A 17748-nucleotide genomic window follows, 5' to 3' on the forward strand; every position below is an offset into this window, starting at 1 on the left:
GGTGGGACGCTTGCGTCCCACCTAGCCCATAGATCCAAATCCAGCTTTACGGTTGACATCAGAATGGTGAGAAAACAGCAAACAGTGACTGCATGCCAAATGGAACCCTGCAGAGCACTACTTTAGACCAGAGGCCTGTGGGCTATTGATTTCACTAGTCCTACTAATTACTATCTTAAAAGCCTACCTGCTGTTGAAGCCATTAGGTTCTCTGTGTGAGGGTACTACCATCCCAGTGGTTTAAAAATGCTCTTATCTGCAAGAGGCACTGTCAGTTCTCCCATTTCCATATTGGTTTGGTGGAACATAAAAATACACAGGGGCATTGTGTAATGGATTTTTCTCTTAATAACCCACCTACATCATGAAAAGTTGTTGTTTTCATTATAGACCCCTTTAATTAAAATCGTAAAAGTTCATAGGAGCAGACAACACTTCTTGACCAGTAGAAGAACATTCCTCTGTTTTTCAAAGATTTGTTACGCCTGACTTCACCACCTCACATAAATGCCTACGTTTATTTCTTCCACAAAGGTGCGTGAGCTCGAGACTGAGGTGGAGGCCGAGCAGAGAAGAGGTGTAGACGCGGTCAAGGGAGTCCGCAAGTATGAGCGCAGAGTCAAGGAGCTCACTTACCAGGTAAGAAAAAGTGCATTCTTCACACACTAAAGCACACTGCTTTGTGTGTTAAACTACGGACTGTTGATTCTTCTAACTTCTCCCACAGACTGAGGAGGATAAGAAGAACGTTGGCAGACTTCAGGACCTGGTAGATAAGCTGCAGATGAAAGTGAAGGCCTACAAGAGGCAGGCTGAGGAAGCGGTGAGTCACAGACTTAGTCAAAACCTCTGAAAGCTTACATTACCTAGTAGACATTACAAAACTTATACTCAGTTTACTTAAGTGTTGCTACTGCATGTCAGTCAACATTGACTCAGTTGATAGTGCAAGTAATTTCTGAAGAAATGTATGCACAGTGACTACTCTTTCTATATGTAACAATTTAAAGTAGAGAGTGTTGAATGTTATTTAGCCTTGTGCCGTGGGCTCGTCTGGTGGTAGTGCTGACTCTCCTTGATCACATGGTCCTGGAAGCAGCAGTTTATCCCCTGTTCCACCACTCACTTTCTCTAATGGAGCATCCTTCTCTCTCATAATTCCTTAAAAAAATATATGTTAGATTGCTACCTGAAGCTTCAAACTTTCAATACTGATGTTAGGCTCTCCCTCTCTTTTCCTCACCCAGGAGGAAGCATCCAACCAGCACATGTCTAAGTTCAGGAAGGTTCAGAATGAGCTGGAGGAGGCCGAGGAGCGTGCTGACATCGCTGAGACTCAGGTCAACAAGCTCAGAGCCAAGAGCCGCGACAGCGGAAAGGTACAGAACTGCTGCTAAACCTACACCTGACTCATGTTCAAACATGACCACATCAACACCACCTATGATTCATTCTTCACAGAGGTCAATACTGACCTTTTACAATCACTCAAATGTTGAGGATCTCTGAGAAACACATTTCAGGACAGGTTAAATAATCCAAATGTAGTTGGTACTTCAAAATCGAAAATCAAGCTGAGCACTGAGTCTTAAATACTTGATCCATTCTGTTATTTCCAAGTGTTGATATATTTATCATGTTCATTATTAATACTGATCCATTCTGTTATGTCTTTCTTCTTACAGGGAAAAGAAGCTGCTGAGTAAACAAGACCAAAGTCTTATCAATTTCCTGTGTGTCATAAAATATGATTTTCACTGTGAAATGTTGATCATTGATTAAAAACATGTAGGCCTACATACACTTCCTTTGTGACTGTGGACTTATTACTCAGAAAACAGCTTTTCAAACCATAAAAATACTGTACTTTAATTAAATGAGCAATCTGGGATTCAAGCAACATCAAAGCGGACACCCCAACAAAGCGGTCACTTTTTTTGGTAACCAGCTGAGGGATGATGATAGAGAAATTTAACTATAGAATTCATAGACTAAGCTATTATAGTCATGCATAACATCAACATGATAGTTTTAACCCTTTACACTCAGGGGAAGTGGCCTATATGAACACGCCCAAATTGAAATGTTTCCATAAGAAACAAATAGGAGAAGCAAGATGGTAGCATAACCATGGTTGCAATTGAGAGAGAACATTTTGGTGATTGGGCGTAAATTCTCAGAACAAAGTTCTCAGGATACAACAAACCAGATTTTTTGCATTTGAATTTTGTCCCAGATAATGTGCACAATAATCTAATGTGGGCAGATGATGTAAAAATAAATGGTAATCGATCATATGACCAAATTACACAAGATTTTAGTTCTGGGTTATCTGAGATTATGCGCATATATACATATACAAATGAAATGCAGATATACACTTTCATAATGATTAGCGTTCCCTCGTCCCCTCTAGTGGTGAAATTACGATAATTCACATGACAAACACGATAATAGACATTATAAACACGGTAACAGACATTATAAGCACGGTAATTCACATTATAAACACGGTAATTGACATTATAAACAGGGTCTCAGACATTATAAACACGGTAATTCACATTATAAACACGGTACCAGACATTATAAACACAGTAACAGACATTATAAACACGGTAATTCACATTATAAACACGATACCAGACATTATAAACATGGTAACAGACATTATAAACACAGTACCAGACATTATAAACATGGTAACAGACATTATAAACACGGTAATTGATATTATAAACACAGTACCAGACATTATAAACACGGTAATTGACATTATAAACACAGTACCAGACATTATAAGCACGGTAATTCACATTATAAACACGGTAATTGACATTATAAACAGGGTAATTGATATTATAAACACAGTACCAGACATTATAAGCACGGTAATTCACATTATAAACACGGTAATTGACATTATAAACAGGGTCTCAGACATTATAAACACGGTAATTCACATTATAAACACGGTACCAGACATTATAAACACAGTAACAGACATTATAAACACGGTAATTCACATTATAAACACGGTACCAGACATTATAAACACAGTAACAGACATTATAAACACGGTAATTCACATTATAAACACGATACCAGACATTATAAACATGGTAACAGACATTATAAACACAGTACCAGACATTATAAACATGGTAACAGACATTATAAACACGGTAATTGATATTATAAACAAAGTACCAGACATTATAAACACGGTAATTGACATTATAAACACAGTACCAGACATTATAAACATGGTAATTCACATTATAAACACAGTACCAGACATTATAAAAATATTCCAGTCACCCAAGTAGACTGTTTTCTCTGCTACCACCCAGCAAGCGGTACCGGAGTACCAAGTCTAGGTCTAAAGAGGCTCCTTAACAGCTTCTACCCCCAAGTCATAAGACTGCTGAAAAATCCTATCTTTGTTTTTACACTGCTGCTACTCTCTGTTTATTATCTATGCATAGTCACTTTACAAATGACCTCGACTAACTTTTACCCCCACACATTGACTCGGTACCGGTACCCCCTGTATACAGCCTCATTATTGTTATTTTATTGTGTTACTTTTATTGTTTTTATTTGTAATTAATTAATTTAGTAAGTATTTTCTTAACTATTTCTTGAACTGCATTGTTGGTTAGGAGCTTGTAAGTAAGCATTTCACGGTAAGGTCTAGGACCTGTTGTGTTCGGTGCATGTGACAAATACAATTTGATTTGATTTTGATTACTAACAGGCAACAGTCTTTTGGAAGATTCAGATGAATAAATGTACCTTTCATGAAGAAAATAGAATAGTTGGATTAGTGCTCACAAAATTACGATAACAAAACAATTAGCTGGCTCATTAATCCCAATTTATTAGATTTTTGAAGAACACTGTACAGTCTGAAAGACACTTGATGATAACTGAACTATTCATCGCAAGGACAATAATTTCACCAAAAAGTTTGTTCAATATATGGATTGAATACGTGCTGCATATAGTAGACCTTCTCTCAGCAGCTCTGAGGAGTAGCAGTAAATTGTCTTTAACCTGTTGGGGCTAGGGGGCAGTATTTGCACGGCCGGATAAAAAATGTACCTGATTTAAACTGGTTACTACTCTTGCCCAGAAATGAGAATATGCATATAATTAGTATATTTGGATAGAAAACACTCTAATGTTCCTAAAACTGTTTGAATGGTGTCTGTGAGTATAACAGAACACATATGGCAGGCCAAAACCTGAGAAGATTCCATACAGGAAGTGCCCTGTCTGACAATTTGTTATCCTTCTGTTGCATCTCTATCGAAAATACAGCATCTCTGCTGTAACATGACATTTTGTAAGGCTTCCATTGGCTCTCAGAAGGCGCCAGAAAGTGGAATGAGATGTCTGCAGTCTCTGGGCGAAGTACAGCAGCTCTGTTTGTTACTGGTCAGGCTGGGGACAGTGACACTGGAGATGCGCTGTCACGAGAAGTCGCCATGTTTTTCTTTCAGCCTTTGAATGAATACAACGTCGCCCGATTGGAATATTATTGCTATTTTACGAGAACAATCGCATAAAAATGGATTTTAAACAGCGTTTGACATGCTTCGAAGTACGGTAATGGAATAATTTTAGTTTTTTTGTCACCAAATGCGCTCGCGCGTCACCGTTTGGGTAGTTACCTGAATGCATGAACAAAACGGCGGTATTTGGATATAACTATGGATTATTTGGAACCAAAACAACATTTGTTGTTGAAGTAGAAGTCCTGGGAGTGCATTCTGATGAAGAACAGCAAAGGTAATCCAATTTTTCTTATAGTAAATCTGAGTTTGGTGAGGGCCAAAGTTGGTGAGTGTCAAGTTAGCTAGCCGTGATGGCCGAGCTATGTACTCAGAATATTGCAAAATGTGCTTTCGCCAAAAAGCTATTTTAAAATTTGACACCGCGATTGCATAAAGGAGTTCTGCATCTATAATTCTTAAAATAATTGTTATGTTTTTTGTGAACGTTAATCGTGAGTAATTTAGTAAATTCACCGGAGGTTTGCGGTGGGTATGCTAGTTCTGAACATCACATGCTAATGTAAAAAGCTGGTTTTTGATATAAATATGAACTTGATTGAACAAAACATGCATGTATTGTAGAACATAATGTCCTAGGAGTGTCATCTGATGATGATCATCAAAGGTTAGTGCTGCATTTAGCTGTGGTTTTGGTATTTGTGACATATGTGCTTGCTTTGAAAATGGCTGTGTGATTATTTTTGGCAGGGTACTCTCCTGACATAATCTAATGTTTTGCTTTCGCTGTAAAGCCTTTTTGAAATTGGACAATGTGGTTAGATTAATAGGGTAGGTGGGACAAAATCGTCCCACCTATGCAACAGCCAGTGTAATCCCGTGGCGCGTTATTCAAATACCTTAGAAATGCTATTACTTCAATTTCTCAAACATATGACTATTTTACACCATTTTAAAGACAAGACTCTCGTTAATCTAACCACACTGTCCGATTTCAAAAAGGCTTTACAACGAAAGCAAAACATTAGATTATGTCAGCAGAGTACCTAGCCAGAAATAATCAGACACCCATTTTTCAAGCTAGCATATAATGTCACATAAACCCAAACCACAGCTAAATGCAGCACTAACCTTTGATGATCTTCATCAGATGACAATCCTAGGACATTATGTTATACAATACATGCATGTTTTGTTCAATCAAGTTCATATTTATATCCCATTGAAAATTTACTAAATTACTCACGATAAACGTTCACAAAAACATAACAATTATTTTAAGAATTATAGATACAGAACTCCTGTATGCACTCGCTATGTCCGATTTTAAAATAGCTTTTCAGTGAAAGCACATTTTGCAATATTCTGAGTAGATAGCCCGGCATCACAGGGCTAGCTATTTAGACACCCAACAAGTTTAGCCCTCACCAAAGTCAGATTTACTATAAGAAAAATGTTATTACCTTTGCTGTTCTTTGTCACAATGCACTCGCAGGACTTCTACTTCAATAACAAATGTTGGTTTGGTTCAAAATAATCCATAGTTATGTTCAAATATCCTCTGTTTTGTTCGTGTGTTCAAGACACTATCCGAAGTGCAAAGAAGGGTGACGCGCCCGACACGTTTCGTGACAAAAAATGTCTAAATATTCCATTACCGTACTTCGAAGCATGTCAACCGCTGTTTAAAATCCATTTTTATGCAATTTTTCCGTAAAAAAGCGTTAATATTCCGACCGGGAAACCGTGTTTTGCGTTCAAAGAGAGAGAAAATAAAAACATGGGGTCACCCGTGCACGCGCCTCAGTCTCATTGTCCTCTGATAGACCACTTACCAAAGGCGCTAATGTTTTTCAGCCAGGGGCTGCCTCGACATCATTCAGCTTTTTCCCGGGTTCTGAGAGCCTATGGGAGCCGTAGGAAGTGTCACGTTACAGCAAAGATCCTAAGTTTTCAATAAAAAGAGTCAAGAAGCCCAAGGAATGGTCAGAGAGGGCACTTCCTGTACAGAATCTTCTCAGGTTTTTGCCTGCCATATGAGTTCTGTTATACTCACAGACACCATTCAAACAGTTTTAGAAACTTTAGGGTGTTTTCTATCCAAAGCCAATAATTATATGCATATTCTAGTTTCTGGGCAGTAGTAATAACCAGATTAAATCGGGTACGTTTTTTATCCGGCCGTGCAAATACTGCCCCCTACCCGCAACAGGTTAAGGAGAGTCTTTTCTTTAAAATGGTGTAAAATAGTCACATGTTTGAGAAATTGAAGTTATACCATTTATGAGGTATTTGTATTTCGCGCCACGCGATTCCACTGGCTGTTGACTAGGTGGGACGCAAGCGTCCCGCCTTACCCAGGGAGGTTAAAATGGCTGACAAAATGAAGCCAATCTTTAGCTGTGTAGTGAAGTCAGCCTGTATCCAGGGTTGGGGTAGTTTCTGTCTCTCCTTGACCTCGAAGAAGTTGTATGAGGGGGGTGATGGTGTCGACGCGGGTCCTACTCAAGTCCTCATCAAACTCGAGGTCGATGTAGAAGAGTTCTACCTGCAACTTAGAGGTTATTGAAAGGGTTCTCCTATGGGGGCAGACAAAGAACCCTTTAAGGTTCTAGATAGCACGCTTTTTTTCCTAATGTACAGTTGTGGCCAAAAGTTTTGAGAATGCCACAAATATACATTTTCACAAAGTCTGCTGCCTCAGTTTGTGTGATGGCAATTTGCATATACTCCAGAATGTTATGAAGAGTGATCAGATGAATTGCAATTAATTGCAAAGTCCCTCTTTGCCATGCAAATTAACTGAATCCCCCAAAAACATTTCCACTGCATTTCAGCCCCGCCACAAAAGGACCAGCTGACATCATGTCAGTGATTCTCTCGTTAACACAGGTGTGAGTGTTGACGAGGACAAGGCTGGAGATCACTCTGTAATGCTGATTGAGTTTGAATAACAGATTGGAAGCTTCAAAAGGAGGGTGGTGCTTGGAATCATTGTTCTTCCTCTCTCGACCATGGTTACCTGCAAGGAAACACGTGCCGTCATCATTGCTTTGCACAAAAAGGGCTTCACAGGCAAGGATATTGCTGCCAGTAAGATTGCACCTAAATGAACCATTGATCGGATCATCAAGAACTTCAAGGAGAGCGGTTCAATTGTTGTGAAGAAGGCTTCAGGGCGCCATGAAAGTCCAGCAAGGGCCAGGACCGTCTCCTAAAGTTGATTCAGCTGTGGGATCGGGGCACCACCAGTACAAAGCTTGCTCAGGAATGGCAGCAGGCAGGTGTGAGTGCATCTGCACGCACAGTGAGGCAAAGACTTTTGGAGGATGGCCTGGTGTCAAGAAGGGCAGCAAATAAGCCACATCAGGGACAGACTGATATTCTGCAAAAGGTACAGGGATTGGACTGCTGAGGACTGGGGTAAAGTCAATTTCTCTGATGAATCCCCTTTCCGATTGTTTGGGGCATCCGGAAAAAATCTTGTCCGGAGAAGACAAGGTGAGCGCTACCATCAGTCCTGTGTCATGCCAACAGTAAAGCATCCTGAGACCATTCATGTGTGGGTTTTTTATTTTATTTATTTTTTATTTTATTTATTCTTTTAACTTTTATTTAACCAGGAAAGGCTCATTGAGATTTAAAATCTCTTTTTTCAAGAGCGTCCTGGCCAAGATAGGCAGCACCAAGTCATTACAAAAATTACAGACAAACAACATGAAAAACTACAAATAATCTGGTAAAAACCATAGAATTCACAAGAGTATAACAAAATCAAAACAGCAAATTAAAAACACTGACATGTCAGGGAATCAGTCTCAAGATAATTCATCAGTGATTTAAAAATACCAATCGGGACAAGTTCTTCCAGTTTAAAAGTATTTTGTAAGGCGTTCCAAGACGATGGTGCAGAGTACATAAAAGCCCTTTTACCAAATTCAGTTCGGACATTTGGAACAGTTAGCAGGATAAAGTCCAGCGAACGAAGAGAGTACCCACCACATTTCTGAACAATAAAAATGCCCAAATAAAAGGTAGTAAACCCAAAATGGCTTTGTAAATAAAAGTATACCAGTGACTGAGCCTACGAGTGACTAGAGAAGGCCAGCCAACCCTGGTATACAAAGTGCAGTGGTACGTAAAGGTTTTGCAGTTTAAAATAAATGTCAAAGTGCCAGGGTAAAGGGTGTCAATTGATCTCAAACACTGACCGGAAGCATTCATATATAAAATATCCCCATAGTATAGTAAAGGCATAAATGTAGCTGATACTAGCCTCCTTCTGGCTTCAAAAGAAAAACAGGCCTTATTCCTAAAATAAAATCCCAATTTCAGCTTCAATTTTTTTTGTAAGTTGTTGAATATGCATTTTAAAAGAGAGGCCATCATCAATCAAAATTCCAAGATATTTATATGAGGTTACAACCTCAATCTCCTTGCCCTGACAGGTAGTAATAGGTGAAAGGTTCACAGGTCTATTTCTTGCTTTAGAAAACACCATTCATTTAGTTTGGGTTGCTTCTCAGCCAAGGGAGTGGGCTCACTCACAATTTTGCCTAAGAACACAGATGGTACCAACACATCCTCTGAGAGCAACTTCTCCCAACCATCCAGGAACAGTTTGGTGACGAACTAAGCCTTTTCCAGCATGATGGAGCACCTTTCCATAAGGCAAAAGTCATAACAAAAGTCATAACTAAGTTGCTCGGGGAACAAAACATTGATATTTTGGGTCCATGGCCAGGAAACTCCCCAGACCTTAATCCCATTGAGAACTTGTGGTCAATCCTCAAGTGGCGCGTGGACAAACAAAACCCACAAATTCTGACAAACTCCAAGCATTGATTATGCAAGAATGGGCTGCCATCAGTCAGGATATGGCCCAGAAGTTAATTGACAGCATGTCAGGGCGGATTGCAGAGGTCTTGAAAAAGAAGGGTCAACACTGCAAATATTGACTCTTTGCATCAACTTCATGTAATTGTCAATAAAGGCCTTTGACACTTATGAAATGCTTGTAATTACACTTCAGTATTCCATAGTAACATCTGCCAAAAATATATAAAGATACTGAAGCAGCAAACTGTTGTGGAACTCAACGTTCTTGACCGCAGATCTGCAGTTCCAAAAGCTGCCAGAGACTAGGAATTCCACGTAGGTTGTGCATGATGGGTACAAAAAACGCCATCCATTTACCTTTTATGGTGGCAATAATGCCCTTTATTTAATGTATAATTTGGCACTATAGGAGTGTACATCACTCCTCAGTGTATTATATAGTTTATTTTTTCATTCTTCACCCAAGTGACCCTCTCAGTTTTCTAATGGCAAAGGCAGTGGTTTAACAGAACCTGGTATGGGCCTTCCCAACGGGGCTGCTTCCCGTCTTTCCTCCTCAGGGACTGAATCCACACCCAGTCTCCTGGTTGTACTGAGTGAATCACCTTCTACTGTAATTCACCTGTTGGACACAAAATCTTGAAAATACGGGTTTGGTTAACAAACAGTCTTCTCATGTGACTCTGGCATTCTATTTGTTCAACCCGATTAGCTAAAATGTCATCCATCATTTAAAGAGATAGATCCTAGTAAACCAACTCTAGGGATAATATCTTGACCTCATATTTTAGCTACCATAATCAGGTCCACCAAGTAAGTTGGTAACGCTTCTACCCATTTGCTATACTTATCTATTATTGTTAAACACCCCTTCTTCCCCTCAATTCGGAATAGTTCAATAAGTCAATTTCCAAATGTTGGAATGGATATTCTACAAAAACATGTTTTTTTGTTTAACCTGTTAGGGCTAGGGGGCAGTATTTGCACGGCTGGATAAAAAAATGTACCCGATTTAATCTGGTTACTAATCCTACCCAGTAACTAGAATATGCATATACTTATTATATATGGATAGAAAACACCCTAAAGTTTCTAAAACTGTTTGAATGGTGTCTGTGAGTATAACAGAACTCATTTGGCAGGCAAAACCCTGAGACATTTTCTGACAGGAAGTGGATACCTGATGTGTTGTATTACCTTTAAACCTATGCCATTGAAAAACACAGGGGCTGAGGAATATTTTGGCACTTCCTATTGCTTCCACTAGATGTCACCAGCCTTTACAAAGTGTTTTGAGTCTTCTGGAGGGAGATCTGACCGAACAAGAGCCATGGAACGATGATGGCCCATTAAATCTGGCAAGTTGATTGCGTTCAAGAGATGTAAATCTATAATTCTTTAAATGACAATATAATATTTTACCAATGTTTTCTAATTTTAATTATTTAATTTGTGGTGCTGACTTGACTGCCGGTTATTGGAGGGAAACGATTTCCTCAACATCAATGCCATAGTAAAACGCTGTTTTTGGATATAAATATGAACTTGATAGAACTAAAAATGCATGCATTGTCTAACATAATGTCCTAGGAGTGTCATCTGATGGAGATTGTAAAAGGTTAGTGCATCATTTTAGCTGGTTTTATGGTTTTGGTGACCCTGTCTTTGAATTGACAAAACATTACACACAACTCTTGTAAATGTACTGTCCTAACATACTCTAAATTTATGCTTTCGCCGAAAACCTTTTTGAAATCGTAAAACGTGGTTAGATTAAGGAGATGTTTATCTTTCAAAGGGTGTAAAATAGTTGTATGTTTGAAAAATTAGAATTTTGACATTTATTTGGATTCAAATTTGCCGCTCTTGAAATGCACCTGCTGTTGATGGAGTGCACCACGGGTGGGACGCTTGCGTCCCACCTAGCCCATAGATCCAAATCCAGCTTTACGGTTGACATCAGAATGGTGAGAAAACAGCAAACAGTGACTGCATGCCAAATGGAACCCTGCAGAGCACTACTTTAGACCAGAGGCCTGTGGGCTATTGATTTCACTAGTCCTACTAATTACTATCTTAAAAGCCTACCTGCTGTTGAAGCCATTAGGTTCTCTGTGTGAGGGTACTACCATCCCAGTGGTTTAAAAATGCTCTTATCTGCAAGAGGCACTGTCAGTTCTCCCATTTCCATATTGGTTTGGTGGAACTCCAAGCCTCAAGTCACTGTGACATTTCGGCAGTCATGTCATATTTGAAACAGATTTCTTCATATCATCTCTGTTAAAGAGATTGAACAGGATCTTAAGCATTTCCAAATTCTTCACATATACGAATTGCAGGATTTATTAACCTGTTAGGGCTAGGGGGCAGCATTGACACGGCTGGATAAAAAACATACCCGATTTAATCTGGTTACCACTCCTACTCAGTAACTAGAATATGCATATACTTATTACATATGGATAGAAAACACCCTAAATTTTCTAAAACTGTTTGAATGGTGTCTGTGAGTATAACAGAACTCAAATGGCAGGTCAAAACCTGAGAGATTCCTTTACAGGAAGTGGCCTGTCTGACCATTTCTGGAACTTCTTTGCCATCTCTATCATTTACTAAGGATCTCTGCTCTAACGTGACACTTCCCACGTCGTCCATAGGCTCTCATAGCCCGGGAAAAAAGAGAATGTCGTCATTCCAGCCCCAGGCTGAAACACATTATCGCCTTTCTCAAGTGGCCCATCAAGAGACACTAGCTTATGCGCGTGACCCCGACCGCCCCCGCCTTTGGGATTTTTTTCCTCTGTTTGCCGAAAAGGAGATTCCCTGTCGGAATTTTATCGCTTTTCTACGAGAAAAATGACGTAAAAATTGATTTTAAACAGCGGTTGACATGCTTCGACGTACGGCAATGGAATACTTTGAATTTTATTGTCAGGAATTGCGCCAAGCGCGCGACACTTCTTTACTATTTCGGATAGTGTCTGGAACGCATCGAACAAAACGCCGCTATTCGGATATAACGATGGATTATTTTGGACCAAACCAACATTTGTTATTGAAGTAGACGTCCTGGGTGTGCATTCTGACGAAGACAACAAAAGGTAATGACATTTTTATAATAGTAAATCTGATTATGGTGAGTGCTAAACTTGCCGGGTGTCTAAATAGCGAGCCCGTGATGCCTGGGCTATGTACTTAGAATATTGCAAAATGTGCTTTCACCAAAAAGCTATTTTAAAATCGGACATATCGAGTGCATAGAGGAGGTCTGTATCTATAATTCTTAAAATAATTGTTATGCTTTTTGTGAACGTTTATCGTGAGTAATTTAGTAAAATGTTAGCGAATTCCCCGTAAGTTTGCGGGGGTATGCTAGTTCTGAACGTCACATGCTAATGTAAAAAGCTGGTTTTTGATATAAATATGAACTTGATTGAACAAAACATGCATGTATTGTATAACATAATGTCCTAGGGTTGTCATCTGATGAAGATCATCAAAGGTGAGTGCTGCATTTAGCTGTCTTCTGGGTTTTGGTGACATTATATGCTGGCTTGAAAAATGGGTGTCTGATTATTTCTGGCTTGGTACTCTGCTGACATAATCTAATGTTTTGCTTTCGTTGTAAAGCCTTTTTGAAATCGGACAGTGTGGTTAGATTAACGAGAGTCTTATCTTTAAATGGCTGTAAAATAGTCATATGTTTGAGAATTTGAAGTAATAGGATTTTGAAGATTTTGAAAATCGCGCCACAGGCTGGCAGTGGCTGTTACGTAGGTGGGACGAATTCGTCCCGCCGGTCCCATAGAGGTTAATAGATGTAAAGTCCCGTTTAGGGGACTTGCGTGGCTCTGGTACCGGTTCTGACCGACATTTTAGTGTCTAAATCGGTCTGTGAACATCGTAGATGGAAATGGCTTGCATTGAGCGGTAGCCCTGATTCTCACGGACACAGGAGTATGTCTCCTCTGAAATCTGACACCACTTGATGCTGGGATGTCCCTCAGAGATCGATTTATAGCCAGTAATCTAAAATAATTGGAAACAAAAACACATATGTTGTAAAATGACAATATTAATATGACGCTTGCGTCCCACCTAGCCGATAGAGGTTAAGTAATTATTCTAACCTTTTCCATCATACTTCCCCCCTATTGATACATTGCTTAGCCCATGTATCAATATTGCTGCATATCTAAACAATGTCTTTGGTAAGATTAGTAAATTCTCCGTATGTCAGACCTCCCTTGTCCAATTCTCCCTGGGGCCTTCATCCTTGGCTATCCTGTAACAATTCACTGTCAAGTGTCTTATCGTCTTTAACCTGTTAGGGCTAGGGGGCAGTATTTACACGGCCGGATAAAAAACGTACCCGATTTAATCTGGTTATTACTACTGCCCAGAAACTAGAATATGCATATAATTATTGGCTTTGGATATAAAATACCCTAAAGTTTCTAAAACTGTTTGAATGGTGTCTGTGAGTATAACAGAACTCATATGGCAGGCAAAAACCGGAGAAGATTCTGTACAGGAAGTAACCTCTCTGACCATTCCTTGGGCTTCTTGGCTCTGTTTATTGAACATTTAGGATCTTTGCTGTAACTTGACACTTCCTACGGCTCCCATAGGCTCTCAGAACCCGGGAAAAAGCTGAATGATGTAATTCCAGCCCCTGGCTGAAAAACTTTAGCGCCTTTGGTTAAGTGGTCTATCAGAGGACAATGAGCTGAGGCGCGTGCACGGGGCGACACCATGTTTTTAGTTTCTCTCTCTTTGTACTAAAACACAGATTCCCGGTCGGAATATTATCGCTTTTTTTACGGGAAAAATGTCATAAAAATTGATTTTAAACAGCGGTTGACATGCTTCGAAGTACGGTAATGGAATATTTCAAATTTTTTGTCACGAAACGCGTAGGGCCCTTATTTACCCTTTCGGATAGTGTCTTGAACGCATGAACAAAATGCCGCTATTTGGATATAACTATGGATTATTTGGGACCAAACCAACATTTGTTATTGAAGTAGAAGTCCTGGGAGTGCATTCTGACAAAGAACAGCAAAGGTAATAACATTTTTCTTATAGTAAATCTGACTTTGGTGAGGGCTAAACTTGGTGGGTGTGTAAATAGCTAGCCCTGTGATGTCGGGCTATCTACTTAGAATATTGCAAAATGTGCTTTCACCGAAAAGCTATTTTAAAATTGGACATAGCGAGTGCATAGAGGAGTTCTGTATCTATAATTCTTAAAATAATTGTTATGTTTTATGTGAACGTTTATCGTGAGTAATTTAGTAAATTCACCGGAAGTTTGCTATTTCTGAACGTCACATGCTAATGTAAAAAGCTGGTTTTTTATATAAATATGAACTTGATTGAACAAAACATGCATGTATTGTATAACATAATGTCCTAATATTGTCATCTGATGAAGATCATCAAAGGTTAGTGCTGCATTTAGCTGTGATTTGGGTTTATGTGACATTATATGCTAGCTTGAAAAATGGGTGTCTGATTATTTCTGGCTGGGTACTCTGCTGACATAATCTAATGTTTTGATTTCGTTGTAAAGCCTTTTTGAAATCGGACAGTGTGGTTAGATTAACGAGAGTCTTGTCTTAAAAATGGTATAAAATAGTCATATGTTTGAGAAATTGAAGTAATAGCATTTCTAAGGTATTTGAATAACGCGCCATGGGATTCCACTGGCTGTTACGTAGGTGGGACGAAATCGTCCCACTGGCCCTAGAGAAGTTAAGATTTAACAACTACTTTCAACAAAATTACCAAACATAACTTAAAATCAAAACTAAAATACATGCCATTGGAGCCAATAGTCTCTCCATGAATTAATATCCTAAAGTTAAGCAACCCAAACTAATTTCTGTTACTATCTTCTCCTGCTGTCCCCCCCCCCCCTTTCTTCCTGCTACTTCCCAACCCTCAAGGTTTCAGCAGTGCGGGGGAGGACCTCTCTGTCTGCCCTTCCTCCTATCTGTCTGTCGCTCTTTCTCATAACAGTCAGTATCAAATATGGGTTGTTTCCAAATATTGACTAAATGTCTCACTGTCTCCCTTGTTGCACTCCTGGATTTTAGAAAAATCAACATGTCTATAGTCTTGATATCAACATTATTCCATAGCTACTTAAAATTATCTCGATACCCTCAATGATCCTGGATCACCTACAGATGTCATATATTCCTGTCCTGTTGGCTTAGAATATATCCTAAATACTTGACATAAGTCTACCATTATTAAACTTATTCAACAACAAAATATAATACTATTATTATATCAATTCCACAGCCTTGTTGTGTTAAATCTTTTCCACTGAATACAACAACAGCTGACTACCTAAAGGAAAATAGTTATCTAAATAATGTATAAAAAAATACTACTACTGGTCAAAAGATATTCACATAAAATAATCAGATCAAAATGACTAATCTGAACTACTCCACAAAGAATAATTATTGTACCCTTATCGTCATTCTGTCTTCTCATTGGTTCAAATTATCAATTGTGTCTAAGAACTTTAATTAACCTCTTACATCTAGACGTTCCGCTAGCGGAACACCACTCCAATATCCAATGATTGGGCGTGGCGCGAAATACACACTCCTCGAAAATCCGAAAATTTCAATTTTTCAAACATATGACTATTTTACACCATTTTAAAGACAAGACTCTCCTTTATCTAACCACACTGTCCAATTTCAAAAAGGCTTTACAATGAAAGCAAAATATTAGATTATGTCAGCAGAGTACCCAGCCAGAAATAATCAGACACCCATTTTTCAAGCTAGCATATAATGTCACAAAAACCAAAACCACAGCATTTTTCTCGTAAAATAGCGATAATATTCCGACCGGGAAACCCTGTTTTCGTTCAAAGACTCAAAGTTGAAAATGGAGTCATCTCGTACACGCGCACGCCCATCTCATTGTTCTCAGATCGACCACTTACCAAATGCGCTACTGTTTTTCAGCCAGAGACTGCAAAGTCATCATTCAACGTTCTGGCGCCTTCTAAGAGCCTATGGGAGCCTTAGAAAATGTCACGTTACAGCAGAGATCCTTTGTTTTGGATAGAGATGACAAAGAAGGCCAAGAAATGGTCAGACAGGGTACTTCCTGTACAGAATCTTCTCAGGTTTTGGCCTGCCATTTGAGTTCTGTTATACTCACAGACACCGTTAAAACAGTTTTAGAAACTTTGGAGTGTTTTCTATCCAAAGCTACTAATTATATGCATATTCTAGTTTCTGGGCAGGAGTAATAACCAGATTAAATCGGGTATGTTTTTTATCCGGCCGTGAAAATACTGTCCCCTATCCATAACAAGTTAACTCCATAATAATTATCAGTTCTACAAATTTCCTTAAAATCAATATTACCAATGGCCTTAAATTCACCATCCAAATTGCTTTTCAATGCGGCTGATCAGACCACAAAGGAAAAGTCACCAGAGGGGTCATAAGTCATACCACCCTTTCAGAACCGTGTTTCTTACTACATTAGACAAATGAAAGCTAAGAACTTTATCTACATTTTGTATCCCGGTTCCCAGAACATTCCCTATCAAAAGAATTTCACATGTTTAATTAAAACTCAGAAAACAAAACTTCAACGATTCCCTGTGTGTATAACTTCTAAGATCCCATATGTGTGTATACCCCTTTAAGATATCATGGCTTGTAGGTGTACAGAAGGAACACTATTAGCACTCCAATTTAGCTTCTTGCGATACCTATCGGTTGAGGGACTGTGTTGATCTCCACTAATCATGTCTACCCAGTCTGTGATTTTCCTCCCCTGTGACACCCACTGGCCCATGTCCTCCCACCTTTCTGAGGGCTCCCTGGCGAGAGATACATGGGGGCTCCAGCTTTCTCTGAACAATGTCTGGTCTTGTGGAAGTAGCTTCACTTCCATAGCAACATGAGTGCTGTCATAGTGTAACCACTTTAAGCCTATAGTTCTCTCTGGGGTTCTAAGTAATGCTTCCTCATAGACAGGATCTGGACCTGGGTGTTTGTTATACCAGAGAGTACAGTCTAAGTCATCGGGAGACATTTTAATGAGTCCTGGTACCAGTTGTTCTGAGAGTTCCATCAAGGTTTTAGGAATATTTGTTATCCCCCCCTCAGCAAATCCTGACTGTACCAATAACATGGTTCCCCATCCCCACAGATGACCATATTGTCTCTAACAATGTATGCCTTCATTCCCCTCTCAGTGGGAGTGGCTGCCACATTTAGTTTCGTCATCACATCTCTGCCCAACAAGTTTACTGGGCATAGTTTAGATATTAGAACAGGGACAGTGGCTTCTCCCCTAGATGACTCATGTTTCAGGGTTATAGGAGCAGATAAACGTTCCA

The 17748-nt window shown here is 39.3% G+C and overlaps 1 protein-coding gene across 1 annotated transcript; it reads left to right on the forward strand.

The window, feature by feature from the left end:
• Window positions 1-478: 478 nt before the first annotated feature.
• LOC106596561 (myosin-7-like) lies at window positions 479-1803 on the forward strand. The gene is made up of 4 exons (XM_045687535.1): window positions 479-639; window positions 728-823; window positions 1248-1379; window positions 1686-1803. The coding sequence occupies exons 1-4, from the start codon at window positions 508-510 to the stop codon at window positions 1704-1706; spliced, it is 381 nt and encodes a 126-aa protein (XP_045543491.1). The 5' UTR covers window positions 479-507; the 3' UTR covers window positions 1707-1803.
• The last annotated feature ends 15945 nt before the right edge of the window (window positions 1804-17748 follow it).

This window comes from Salmo salar, chromosome ssa01 (genome assembly GCF_905237065.1).
Source record: "Salmo salar chromosome ssa01, Ssal_v3.1, whole genome shotgun sequence".
NCBI classification, from domain to species: Eukaryota; Metazoa; Chordata; class Actinopteri; order Salmoniformes; family Salmonidae; genus Salmo; species Salmo salar.